Genomic DNA, 14,894 nt, shown 5'->3' on the forward strand with positions numbered 1-14,894 from the left:
TTTCTCAGTAACAATATAATATGCACCAATGTCAATATTCCAAGGACTCTCTTACCTCTCTCGTTTAAAAATTCCAAAATTCTGTAATTATTTTTCATATCAATCATGTTACAGCATAATGAATTTCTCAATATTTTATAATCATACAATCATCTTTATCAGGTTTCCATAGATAACTCTGAGTAAAATTTTCTCCTCCTCATCTGTTACTGAATTTAGTTTATACATCTTTTCAAACATTGATGATAATGTCATTTAGTTTTAATTTTTATAAATGCATCTGTCAGCTGTCAGCTATTATTGGCCTGAAATCCTAAAGAAATAAAAATTTTTAAAATTTAAATCTGAACATAATTGTAGATGTACTATATGTAAAAATAACAATAGAAATAGTCGTTACTATGTATTGTTAGCTCATTATGTTACATGCTTTACAGATTGATTTCCATTCTTATAGTAACTTACTTAAGATGTTATGCCTGGTTTACACATGAGAAAATATGTGCTCAGAGGGCATAGAAACCACAGACTTGCAATCATTTTTCTTGTTTAACATGAAAATGTTATTTCTAATAGGAAGTAATAAAATTAAGAAACCATTTCTATCTTCTGTTTAACATTTTGAATTCATTTCAGTTTTCTTTGACTTTTTTTCTATGCAAACCTTATTCTTAGTCTCCCAGTTGAATATATTGCACAAAAATCTTAAGGAATTTTGTATCACTGATTAGAATGATAATTTTTCTATTACTTAAAAATGTGGTCTATAAAATTTATAGTACTTTTTAGTATCATTAATTCTTATTTCAGCTTTTGAAACCATGGGCGCAGACACACACACACTCATCTTGCTTGCATATTTTAGACATTTATTAATATGTTAAGTACAAGGAAGCAAAATTTTAACAGATAAAAATCATAATTTTAGATATACTAAAAAACTTTTGCTTTTTTCTGAAGCTTTTATTTTCTATAAAACTAAACTTTAAATAATTTTGTTCAGGTATAAAATAATTTGGATACATATCGTGTTTTAAACTAGTCTAAAATTTAAGAAGATTTACATACTACTTTTAGGTAATGATAGAAAGAAGCTTATTTTCCACTCACAGAAAATTAACATATGTTAGGAATATACTATATATTCTCTATGTTTGACAAAACCTATGTATGTATTTGTATATGTGTCTATCCATCATCTGTCATTCTACAGAGAGAATATTATGGGATTCACAAATATGGAGCTCTACTTAGCACTTATAACAAAAAAGTATATATTGATAATGGTCTAGGCTCCTTTATTAATAGATTAATTTCACCAACATACCTAATTAAAATGAGTAATGAAATTTTTTTTGCTTTTCAAATGAATTCACTTACATTTTTAAAAAATTATATTGTATCTTTCACATATTTCCTAGAACATCAGTAGCATAGTGAAGGGAATTTCTATAAGAATAAATTAAAATTATAAAACTATATGTTCTGTGTATAACAAGTAGAATATCATATTGATATTTATAAAGCCATTCCAATGTATCTAGGTATAATTTTATTTCTTGAAGTAAACTGAAGAATAATTTTAGTTTTCAAAATATTCTTGAAGAGTTTGTAATTTTACAAAAAATTGTTCAAAGGGGGGGTGTCAGGAAGACACAAGAAAATTATTTTAAGTCAAATGAGAAATATATTAAATAAATATGCTTGCAAACTTTTAGGGAGAAGAAAATGATGCAGAAGACTGCAAGGAGGCCATTTTGATTGAAGAAGCTACTGAAAATTCATATTGTCCTTTCCTGTGCCTCTAATTCATCACACCATACCATTTCATGTGCTTGTGAAAAATACAGTCTTCCTTGCCATGTTAATTAAAGCTTGCTTGACTTGCTGATTTCTTAGGCTGTAAATAAAGGGGTTCATCATGGGGGCTACTGAGGTGTTTAGTATTGCCACTCCCTTGCTCAAGGACACTCTATCTTTTGCTGAGGGTTTAATGTACATAAAAATGCAGCTGCCATAAGAGATGGAGATAACAACCATGTGGGAAGAACATGTGGAAAAGGCCTTTGTCCTCTGACTAGTAGAAGGAATTCTCAAAATTGTTCTGACAATGTGTATGTAGGACAGAAATATAAATGCCAAAGTGAACATTAGAGTAAACGCAGCACAAGAAAATCCCATCACCTCTAAGAATTTTGTGTCTGAACAAGCAAGTTGCAGCAGTGGAAAATAATCACAGGTAAAATGGTCAATAATATTAGACCTACAGTAATCAAGCTTTAAAAGCAACATGAGTGCTGGGAATATGATTAAGAATGAAACCAGCCAAGAAGTAAAAACAAGCAGTGTGCAGACTCTTCGATTCATGATACTCAAGTAATGCAGAGGCTTGCAGATGGCCACATAGCGGTCATAGGACATGGCAGCCAGAAGGTAAAACTCTGTGACTCCCAAGAGAATGAAGAAAAATAACTGAACTATGCAATTATTAAAGGAAATGGTTTTATCTCCTGAAATAATGTTACCCAGAAACTTGGGTATACTGACGGTTGTGAATGAAATTTCTAATATGGAGAAATTTCTGAGGAAGAAATACATGGGGGTCTGCAGGTGGGAATCCAGCAGGGTGATTGTGATAAGGGTCAGGTTCCCAGTGATGCTGAGCATGTAGGTGATGAGCAGGAAGACAAAGATTACAACCTGAAAATTTGGGTCATCTGTTAATCCCAGAAGAATAAACTCTGTTATTTCTGTATGGTTTCTCATTCTTCAGTTGCTTTCTTTTTTCCCCTGCCAGACCTACAAGAGAAAGTACAAAGAACAAACTTGAAGAGTTATCGATTAACAAATATCCAAGTACGGAGCCAGAGTTTGGTTGATATAGTATGCCATTTCTACTTCAAGGGGAAATTTAACGCCACCCGATAATAACAGTGGTCCTTTAATTTCCACTCTTTTACAGGTGAAAACTCTTCACATAAGACAGGTTAAAAATTAAAGTTTGTTATCACAGTTGGAAGTGGTAGGGGAGGAATTTGAAACCAGACTTTTCTGACTCCACGTAATACCTGTTATCTTTCAAAGACATGCCTACAAGTTTCCTCCCTAATCAGAACCACCTTCGTATCCTTGCACAAATCCCTATACAAGTTTCCTATTTATGTAAAAGTTTGATTACTCTGATAGTTCTCAATATGGAGAAGATACTTGAGGTTGTTTTTTTTGAGGTGGAGTCTCACTCTGTCACCCAGGCTGGAGTGCACTGGTGCAATCTTGGCTCACTGCAACCTTTGCCTCCTGGGTTCAAGCGATTCTCCTGCCTCAGTCTCCTGAGTAGCTGGGATTACAGGCATGTGCCACCACGCCTGGCTAATTTTTGTATTTTTAGTAGAGATGGGATTTCGCCATGTTGGCCAGGCTGGTCTTGAACTCCTGACCTCCAGTGATCCACCTGCCTTGGCCTCCCAAAGTGCTGGGATTACAGGCATGAGCCACTGCACCCGGCCTAGTTTTTAAAAGGTGAGTGCTTTGTCCTTAGCCATCGTGAAAGTTGATTGCATGGATTGGGTTGGGTCATTTTTGTCGTACCCAACCAACACAGGGTCAAGATGCCAGGGGGGGAAAAAGCACACAGGGCACATGGCATTGCTCTAAGAATGTAATTCTGTGTAAGCCTGACTGCTGAAACTGCCTGCTGTAACCTGAAATCTGTGTTATCTAAAAGCTGCTGAAATCACCTGCTGTGATCCTATGGGTAACCTATGGGTAGTTTTACTCATTGCCTTAACTTACCAATCAAAACTTGGCAGCTCCCCTAAACCTTTCCAGTGTCAATGAACTTTCCTGAAGAACAATACGTAACATTTCTCTTTTTTATACAGATTCTAACTTTCTCTTCGTTCTTTGGACATACTGAAAAACCACCTGGTCTGTGTGTATGCCTTGAATTGAAGTTTTTGGTTACCACCTAAGATGTTTTAAATTTTAGAGATTTGTCTCTGTATTTTATTTAACCTTAATGCCATCGATCAACTTTTGTGAATATTCAGATTTTCCAACTCCTATGTCCACTTTATTGAAAATCAGAAATACTTAAGCCATTACCATGAACAACTTCAGATGTTTGGAATACAGAAGAGGAAGAAGTATAGAGTAATGTAAGCTGGAAGAGCCCAAAACTGAAGTTTATTGCATGTGAATCAATATTTCATGATATTTCATGATATTTCAGCCTACCTATGTGTCATTTTATAACTTTTATTCCTGTAGAAGCCATTTTGCTTTCTAATTGAAATAAATAAGTAAATAATAAAATATTATTAATTTGAGAAGGATGCCCTCAGTTAAAGAGATGATAGATAAGTATTCTCCAAGAAGATTTGCTTAATTGTGTATTCATACTTTGAAATAGCAATTTTTAATTCTTTCTTTTTAAAAATAAAGTTCAGATGATATTGTCATAAACATTTCCATAGAAAAGAGTGAGGTTATCTAGTTTTGAATCCAATCCATTTACTACGTCTGAAAATCACTTAACACTTCTGTGTCTCAGTATCCTCACCTATAGTTTCTTCCACTGTATGCAAGTCTGTCTCATAGAGTTTTTGTGAGCATTAAGTTAATATATTTAACTTAATAACTTTCATATAACAATATATATTAGCTTACTTATAACTTTTCTAAATTCTTTATAAATATGTGTATTTGTATAATTTATATTTATATTTTTATATAAATAAATTTATTATATATTGTATAATATATATTTATAAAGCATTTAGAAAAGTGCTTAGCATTTAGCGAAAGCTGTATGAGGCTTTGTTCTATGGAGAAAGTATTTCCTAACCATTGAGCTGAAAATCTCTGGAAATGGGATGGTGTCCTGTCCAAAAGGTTATGTCTTAAATAAATAGTAATAATTATATTTGGCACCAAGAGAGTCACATGAGAACAATAACAACAAAGCAATAGGAAAAAAGTCACCAGGTTTCATAGTACCTGTCAGACACTCTAGGCAAGTAAATCTTTGCTATTCCTTGTCTACATGGTGCTGACCTCTCCCACCACGGTATAGCTGTCTCTTTCACCTCATAACCACCACCACCACCACACACACACACACACACACACACACACACACACACCTCTTATCTTCAACCAGGATTTGATCACTGTGATGTTCATAGCTTGTCAACATTGCTACTCACAGCCAGTTATTTTCTCTGCTCTTCATTAGTAATAACCCTTCTAAAAGTGATTGAAGCTTGCAGTAAATTATATGTGCATATATATTATATATACATATGTGAGTGTGCATATGTATTTATGTGTGTGTATATATGTGTATATATATGTGTGTGTATATATATATGTGTGTATATATATATATTAGCATTGTGGGTAATACATTGTAATGACATCCCAAATTACCTTTGTTCTTATTTCTACAACACTAGGTTTAATACCCATTGTGTGCATTGCATGAGAATATTATGCTCATCCTTCCCAATTCATCACACTTACAACAGGCTGAAATCTCCTGTTAACTCCTCTGTTACTCTGTGCATTCTTGAGAGTTAGAACAGGATTTTATCTTCAAAGCTATTTCAACATAATCCAGTATTTAGTATAGTTGTGGTAGGCTTAAAGGAAACACTCATCTAGTTAATTAATTAATTAAAGTTGAATTTGTTATTGAATCACACACTGCCATCAGTGCAGTTTGCTATTTTATGCTGATATTCTAGCCTGGATCTTACTTAGTTTTTTATCTTTGTTTTACAAGATGTATTTTCTTACATGTCTTACCTTGTGAGCTGTGTTTACATATTTGGATCAAGTTCACTGTATTGGCTAAATTTAAAACAAAAGATATGAAAAGGGAACCACATTTTATTGATACATAAGTTTAAAGAAAACTTCATGAAACATTATTTCTGAATTACTGGGTTTAAATTTTTTTTACAATTCATCCTTTCATTTCACTTTACTCCAGCTCCAGCAACATCATCCTTATTTCATCAGGGTTTATTTTTCATTAAAAGCATGAGCTTTTCATAACACTGTGAAGTCACAAAATACATTCATACCAAATATAACAAGATTTGGATTCAATCTGAAGATTCAATTTTATTCAACAATTTACTGACATGAGAGACTCAAGTTTTTAAAAAATATATATTATATTATTACTGGTCTATAGTGAATAATGTATCAATGCACTGTATTATTCACCTTATTTCAACTTTTTTTTTGTATATCTGTTTTCCTCTTAAATTCCCTGCTAATTTTTTTTAACACTTTACTCAATAATAATACCATGACTCATTCTTTTGCTTCAGATGAAAGCTGTGAGGGAACATAGGAAAAGCTGTGAGGGAAGATATAAGTTGTTATTTGAAGGGTTCATGAGAGACTTCACAAAAAAAATAGACACTTCCATAGCTGGTCTTCAAAGACTAGGGAAACAGGCTTAAAGAAACTCTAGTAGTATGTGATCCAATAACAAGAACTGGGTGTGGTATATCATGCTTTTATGTAGAAATGTTTATGAAAGTTTAATGAATTGTATTCAGTTGCCAATATAAAATAAGCTTGATAAAAATTATCAGCATCCGTAGTCCTTTGAGAGGATTGAACCTCAATGTTTAACAAGTTGCAATGAATTCCTAGAGAATTAAAAGATCTCAGGACATATTTATATAGCTAATGAGGAATAGGTCCAAGCATTTAATTAATTATCTTGGATTTTTATATCTGAATGCAAATCCATATTTTCTCCTGGAAAAATATGGCTTAGGTTGTTTTCATTTCCTTCCACCATTTCAACAAAATTACTTACTTGTTTTCTAAAGATTCCTGCAACAAATTATTTGAGCCATTTAAAATGAAAATTAAGGGTGCTATTTAATATTTACTAAATAAAATGGTTACAAAGCATCTTCAGAGCTTTCTAGAAACAACCCTATATCTTGCTCTGCCATCAAGTAAATATTAACGATGACCCCTTAAATAAATTAGGTTAAATATTGGCAGTTATTTGATGTGCCTGGTAAGAAAGGGACTGTTAGAGACTAAATCAGTTTGAAGAATCTAGGTATGTGCTTTTAAGAGACTGAGATAAGGGACTGACTGGCTCTATTTTATTATTCTCTCTCTCTCTGTGTGTGTGTGTGTGTGTGTGTGTGTGTATATGTACTTTTTAATAAGGTATTAAATTACACTGAGTTGAGACCTCCCTTAGTAATGCAAATACTTTGAAAATCTAGTTTTTAAATTTTTCTGTGTTTACTCAGTTCTTTCTTCTTCACCTTGATAGAGATCACTGAAAAAATTTTGCAGAGCGTATCTTCAAAAACTATATTGCTCATATAACTCTGTGTTTTTTTTCAACTTTAGAGCTTAGGTTAATACACTAATGAAAAAGAAAATTATTTAGCTCAATGTTGTGGGCAATATATAGCTCAGTTTTATAATTATGCTGAAGTACACTTTGGTACTGCTCGGTTATTCTAGGCTGTGGGCCATGACACAAGGGTTACTTTGAGAAATTCTGTAGGCCCGAATGAAACAGTGGCTCTTCAGGAAAATTCATTGAGTGCTTGAAATAATTATTTTATTAAATTTGTTTTTTACTGTTTTTATAATAATTTTAGATGACTATTTCCCTGGAGAAATAGGAATAATTTATATTTCTTCCTTTCGATAATGATGGGCAGGTTTAATTCTCAACCTTCATACAAGTGTGTATAGAAACAAATCAAGGGAAAAGAGGTGTCACCAAATCACACTTAATTTCATAAATAGTAACACTCATTTCTGTAAAGGTTTCTGGAAAATAAACACTCATAACCTCATTCCTTCAGTTCATTAACTAGCCATTTATAATTTTAACAAGATAGGAAAAGGACATAAATTAACAGAAAACTGTGGTATTAACACACTGTTAATTTCTTATTTATGACCTATAAGGCCAATTTATTATCACAGAAAGTATATAGGCTTTAACGTTAGAGAGATATGAATGAGACATTTAATGGATTTGTGACTTTGGGTGAGTTAATTAATGTCTTTAAATTTCAGTTTCCTCTGTTTAAAACAGAGTTGAAATTTCAAGGATGTTTCTGGGAATTAATTGAAATACTATAAATAAGTGTTCCATAAATCATGCAGCATTTAGTAGGTTCTAGGAATAGTTATATTATTTATTTTTCCTTTATTGGAAATTAATTTGGGAAAATATTCATTGTAGTTGTGATTTATTAAAGGCAGTATCTATTCTGAACTAGGGACTTTTTTTCTTTATCTCATTTAGACTTTATAACATAACTGAAGATTTTATCCTTATTCTGAAAAGAAGAGCTGAGGCTTAGAGAAATTATATAACTTAATTCATATAGCTAGCAAACATTAAGTATAATTCAGACGACTTAGCCTCTTCTCTTAAGCACAGTACTATATAGCTATATTTGATTAAAAACACAGAGACAGAGATAGTGATTTCCTGCTTTTAATTATTAGAGAATGAATAAACTGGTATAATAGGACATGCTAATCCTTTTTATACATTTTATTATGTGAAGTTTCAAAGTATAATACCTATTTACTTTGATTAAAAGTTGAGCTGTTAAGTAATGATTCAATGCTATGATTTGAGAGACTTCCATTGCCTTCTACAGGTTTTACTTACCTCTGATTTTCATATAGTTTCACTAACATTCAGAATGGCTGGAATAGTAGAGATATTAGCAAATGCCATTGCTATCCAGTAAAACCAGGATTTCTGAAAACATTCACTTTCTCATTGAAGAAATTTTCTTCCTATTTTCAATCTTTTGTCTTAATTTTCCCATTTTATCCAGACGGGACATGTGTCTTTGATAGTAGAGAGTGAGAAAGGAGCAAAAATATAAAATAGGGAAAGTATCTGAAAGTGTTTTAGAACTGTCTGGCATGGTTTCTACATAGATACTAGATGCCACGAGGTACGTAATGTTTCATCTAGTCTGTCTGCCACTGGCTCAAGGGGACTAATTCAGTGAATCAAAATTGCCAGAAGAGAAATGTACACAAAACACTAGGGAATATAAAACATAATACACATTAGTATTTAAATTGGAAAAGGAAGCTTGGGGCACAGTGTCCAATGAGACAGAAAAGAAAATAACAACAAACAAAAACAATACTAAGTGTGAAGATTTTTTTCCCTTGACATTATATGGCATATAGAGATAGCAATCAAATATCTTCATTCTTAATGCAGGTCTCTCTACTCAATACTCCATGCCATTTGTAAAACTGGGAAACTACTACCCCATTATTTTTAATCTGCCTTCTAGTAACTTTTACTACTGTAATACTGCTCACACTTTTCTCTGCTCACTGTATTGCTCACCAGCAATGGCAGTTGAAGAGTTTCTTGTTTTGATTGATTAATGTTACAATTTATATACCAAATATATTTTTAGGAGTTAGTGTCTGTCTAGACTATAATAGTATAATCATGCCCAAATGAGATAATGTAACTGAACAAGACAATAAAATTGTGCAGATTCTTAGTAAAAGCTATGCAAAATTTGCAAGTCCTTGCAGAGTTTCCAATATGTGTAAAAATAGAGCAAAGACTAGTTTTTTGGTTTGTTTTTTAAAATATACTATTATATTGTGTACTATAACTCAGTTACCTTAGGCAAATTACACAACTTTTCTGAGTATCAATGTACACATTTATACAAAGCAGATAACCATGTCTATTTTGCATGTAGCTATAAAGATTAAATGAGATATGAGATAGAACATACCTACCCCAGCATATGGAACAGAGTAAGTACTCTCTACAGAGGAGCTATTATTATTTAGGAAGTTTATATCAGACTCTCAGGGTGCCTAAGAGCAATGATGGCTGCCTAAATATTTATCTTTTTATACATTTTCAAAAACAAAGACATGATGAATAAGGAGAACATATAAATTAGACATAGTGTGTACCTTCAGCATAACTAGAAAATAGAGTATATTATGAACTTCAAATTACTTGTGAGTAGGAAAATAAATACCCAAGTCCATCAGATGAGTAGGAAGAATTGGACGGATACTGCATGCAAAAAAGGTTTGTTGCAGATAGTAATTTATTTCATATATCATATATATAGAACATTTGAAAAAATTGTTATGTGAGTAACCAAGAAGAGAAATTTTAAGAGTAAGTTGATTAAAAGAGTGTTTACTTCTTTAAGTAACCATGGTATGAACCATTTGTATTGTTCAGAATAATCAACAAGGTGATTTATGTTTATAGCCACTGGTTTTTTAACCAAAATTGGAAATCAGTGGTTACGTGGAACCTACAGATAGTTTTAAAGGAAGGCACAACACAGTCACTTTCAAGTTAAAAAGAAAACTGAAGCAAATGAACTCAGCATTTCTGGTAGCTTTGAGATGGGCATAGGAGGATAGTGGACAAGTTAAAACTTCACTTTTCCTTTATTGAATCTTTACGATGACATTCATTCGTGTTAGTACATACTTTTCATTTGTTTCTATAAAACACTACTTTGTGAGCCAAATCTTTAAAAGCTTGTTTTACTTGCTGGTTTCTCAGGGTGTAAATAGAAGGGTTCAGCATGGGGGCAATTGAAGTGTTCAGAATAGCTACTCCTTTGGTCAATGATGCTCTTTCTTTTGCTGAAGCCTTGACATACATGAATATGCAGCTTCCATAAGAGATGGAGATGACGATCATATGAGAGGAGCAAGTGGAGAAAGCCTTTTTCCTCTGACTGGCAGATGGGATTCTTAGAATAGTGCAACTGATGCATACGTAGGACAGAATTACTAATGCCAAGGTGATCAGCAGAGTAACAAAGGCAAAGTAAAAACCAATAATCTCTAAAAGCCATATGTCTGAGCATGAGAGTTGTAAAATGGGGAAATACTCACAGGAGAAGTGATCAATGACATTGGAAGCACAAAAATCTAATTTGAGGATAAGCGTGAGTGGTGGAAAAATGGTCAGAAATCCTCCCAGCCATGAACTTAAAGACAAGCAGGGTGCAAATTTTCTTGTTCATGATGGTGGTGTAGTGGAGAGGCTTGCAGATGGCCACATAACGATCATAAGACATTGCAGCTAGAAGAAAAAATTCAGACGCACCCATGAAGATGAAGAAAAATAATTGAGCTAAACAGTTGTTATAGGAAATGGTCTTGACCTTAGTAATAATTGCCCCCAAAAATTTGGGGATGGAAACACTGGTGAATGTAATTTCTAAAAAGGAGAAATTCCGGAGGAAGTAATACATAGGAGTCTTTAGACTAGAGTCTGTCAAGGTAAGGATGATGATGGTTAAATTGTCAGTTATGCTTAATACATAAGTTATAAATAAAAAGATAAAAATTACAATCTGAAGCTCTGGGCTGTCTGATATGCCCAAGAGTACAAACTCTGTAATCGTTGTGTGGTTTCTCATGCTGAGATTTTTTTCTTTCAAGAAGATCCGCTGGCGAAAAATAAAACACACAAAAAGAATAAGTGAAATGTAAAGGAATTAAAATTTAAATATTTGTAATAACTGGCTTCAGTGACATGAAGCAATAGATGTCTTTCCTTGTAGTAATTTTTGTAATATCCACTTATTCCTATTAAAGCAGAAAAATTCTACATAGCCTCTATTAAAATGAAAACACGTATTCACATATATGAAAAGTCTTCTTATTGGTGACTTTATATAAAACCTCTTCATCTAATAAAATCTTCTACATGTGCAATATATCTTTGAATTACAGATCTCTACAGCAATATTTTAAAATTATATATGTCATTTTTATTTTTACATATGGTTTTTCAGTTTCCAGTGTTTTTAGGACTGAAATATCTGATTTTTAGTTTGAATTCCAATGTTATTTACAAACATAAATTTTATTGGTATAAATTTATTACCTAATCACAATTTCTGAGCTTAATAGTAGCTATGATTATTTTTATCCTTAACTTATATTCTTTTAAATATGATCAACAAAAATAAATGTGTTTGCAGTCATAGAAATATAAGACTAGAGTTGCTGTGGTTGCAAACGAAAGTTTTTAACTTATGGGAAAGAAAACACAAGCCAGAGAAATTGATTGTCACATAGATGGAGTTCAATAATATCGTTCTACAACATACTGATGATCCATGTATATAATTTTCATGTTTGTTATTTAAAATAAAAATTGACTTAAAAAAAACTATATTAACTTAATCTTTTTAATCTTAAACTTGCCTGATGACAAGAAGCAACTCACAAGGGAGTTTTTCTGATGCCATAAAATCACATGGTCTCCTTTTTTGAAGACTAAATAATTGAATAAATTTTACGTAGGATTTTCTTTATAGAAACCACAAATCTCTAAAATGTGATCTACATGACTTTTATCTGTCTTATTCTCTCCTTATCCTTAGCAAATGGCATTCTGTCTGTGATATGAGTTCTGAATATTTGTTGTATTACCTTCTTTCTGTAGCATGAACTGAACCACTCAGGAGATGATAAGTATCAAAGCTGTTACTGTGCATTTTTCCCTACTTTTTGTTTTATTCTTCTGTGAATTAGCATTCTTTTCTTTCAAGAAAATACACACTTGGTCATTAGCATATCATCAAAACTGGCAGATCAAAAGACAGAGATTGTTACTGTGATTTGAACAATGCTGAAACATATTAAATGTAAAATTAATAGTAGTAAAGATGTTAAAGTGATAATTTGGGAATTCCTGGTATTTATTCCAACAAAATTAACTTTTGGATACAAAAGATAAAAATTTGTCTATTTATTGACAAATAAGAAAAATACTTTTTGGTAGGTCTAATTATGTAGTCATAAATATAATTATAGATTTTTCTTGTTTTATTTAAAATATGAAATATAATGCATTTATAATACATTTCAGGAGACTTTTTTGTCGTTTAGTTTACCCTTGTCTCCATTACATAAAAATCTCTCACATTGAGAAAACATAGGCTGAATTACATGTAAGATTTTTAGCAGCCTCTGTTATTAGTAAAAATAAATTTATCTTTTATCTTTGCATACAAATGTACATGTTGCTCTGGCCTGAACTCCAAGAAGCTACTATTGTAATTCTGAGACTTTAAGTAAATTTTCAGGGAATATTTATTTAAGAAATTGGAAGATAAAACCATTCAAAGTTCTCTGAATAAGATAAAGATTGAATAGTAAACAAAGATATCACAATTTTACCTTCTCTGGTGACCGTATAAATCCCTGAGAGACTAGAGTGAAGAAAGGAAGGATGCATGGAGAGATACATTCAAGAGAAGTAATGAGTCATCACATACCATTCTGGAAAGCCAAGCAATGTAACAAGATAAAAATGTGCCAATCAGCTTATACAATGAACCTGCTTTCCTTTTGGCTATGCTTAATTTTCCTAAACGCACATGGCACTCAGAGTCTACACTCAGGAGATAATTTATTCTCTATTCGTTTCGGGGCTGGTTAATTCCAGAGCTGAACTACTCAACAGTGGACCACTCTTTGAGGGTAGTACCAACAATGCTTTATTCATTCATACATCTCTATATGCATTGAGCAGAATGAATGACTAAATAAAGCATTTTAATATTATAAAAATCATAAAAGTATTTAAAACTTCAGCATTTCATTTTTAATCTTAAAACTAATTTATGATTAAGATTATGAGAATCAAGTGTCACAGGAGTATATCATGATACATGGAATGGCCTTTATGTTTCCACCCAAACCTTCATTTTCAAATAAACCAGTATTAAACATTTATAATATGTTCTACCAGGTATTGTTCTGTATATTCATCAATAAACAGTCACAGTAACACATTCAGAGAGAAGAGGTTTTTTTGGTACAGTTATGCAATTTTTATTACAGAAAATATTGTGTATTTTTTTCTTTTTTTTTAGTTAACCAGAAATAATGAATGTCACTCCTTCTCAAGTTATCTAAACAGTCATCCTTTTGTATCAATTGCATAGAATACCAGAGAAATACTTGTATGTAATTGAACAATATTATTGATTAAAATTTAGGGAATTTTATTGTTACTATTTTCATTAGTTACAATGCTACAGGACATTCTTTTTTTCCTGGGATACGTGTGCAGAATGTGCAGGTTTGTTACATAAGTATACATGTTTCATGGTGGTTTGCTGCACCTATTGACCCATCATCTATGTTTTAAGTCCTGCACGCATTAGGTATCTGTCCTAATGCTCCCCCTCCCCTTTCCCACCACCCCCTGACAGACCCAGCTCTGGTGTGTGATGTTCCCCTTCCTGTGTCCATGTGTTCTCATTGTTCAGCTCCCACTTATGAGTGAGAACATGAAGTGTTTGGTTTTCTGTTTCTGTGTTAGTTTGCTGAGAATGATGGCTTCCAGCTTCATCCATGTTCCTGCAAAGGACATGAACTCATCCTTTTTTATGGCTGCATAGTATTCCATGGTGTATATGTGCCACATTTTCTTTATCCAGTCTATCATTGATGGGCATTTGGGTTGGTTCCAAGTCTTTGCTATTGTAAATAGGGCTGCAATAAACATATGTGTGCATGTGTCTTTATAGTAAAATGATTCATAATCCTTTGGGTATATACTCAGTCATGGGATTGCTGGGTCAAATGGTGTTTCTGGTTCTAGATCCTTGAGGAATCCCCACACTGTCTTCCACAATGGTTGAACTAATTTACACTCCCACCAACAGTGTAAAAGTGTTCCTATTTCTCCAAACCCTTGCCAGCATCTGTTGTCTGCTGACTTTTTAATAATTACCATTCTAACTGGCATGAGATGGTATCTCATTGCGGTTTTGATTTGCATTTCTCTAATGACCAGTGATGATGAGCATTTTTTCATATATTTC

At 32.6% G+C, this 14,894-nt stretch overlaps 2 protein-coding genes across 2 annotated transcripts; both read right to left on the reverse strand.

Moving 5' to 3' along the window:
* Window positions 1–1,003: 1,003 nt before the first annotated feature.
* Window positions 1,004–8,946, reverse strand: LOC100991415 (olfactory receptor 6C1). Its single transcript, XM_003807552.5, has 2 exons — window positions 8,690–8,946; window positions 1,004–2,799 (listed from the first exon to the last, which is right to left on the reverse strand). The coding sequence occupies exon 2, from the start codon at window positions 2,764–2,766 to the stop codon at window positions 1,828–1,830; it is 939 nt and encodes a 312-aa protein (XP_003807600.1). The 5' UTR covers window positions 2,767–2,799; window positions 8,690–8,946; the 3' UTR covers window positions 1,004–1,827.
* A 1,582-nt stretch (window positions 8,947–10,528) lies between these two features.
* On the reverse strand, window positions 10,529–11,468 carry LOC100977845 (olfactory receptor 6C3). The gene is given in 2 exon segments (XM_008959737.3): window positions 10,529–11,038; window positions 11,040–11,468. Coding segments are annotated over 2 exon segments (939 nt in total).
* Between the last annotated feature and the right edge of the window lie 3,426 nt (window positions 11,469–14,894).

This window comes from Pan paniscus, chromosome 10, assembly GCF_029289425.2.
Source record: "Pan paniscus chromosome 10, NHGRI_mPanPan1-v2.0_pri, whole genome shotgun sequence".
In the NCBI taxonomy this organism is placed as follows: Eukaryota; Metazoa; Chordata; class Mammalia; order Primates; family Hominidae; genus Pan; species Pan paniscus.

What these genes read in the sequence shown, in the direction of transcription:
- LOC100991415 (XM_003807552.5), bottom strand. Translation starts at nt 2,766, where the DNA reads ATGAGAAACCATACAGAAATAACAGAGTTTATTCTTCTGGGATTAACA.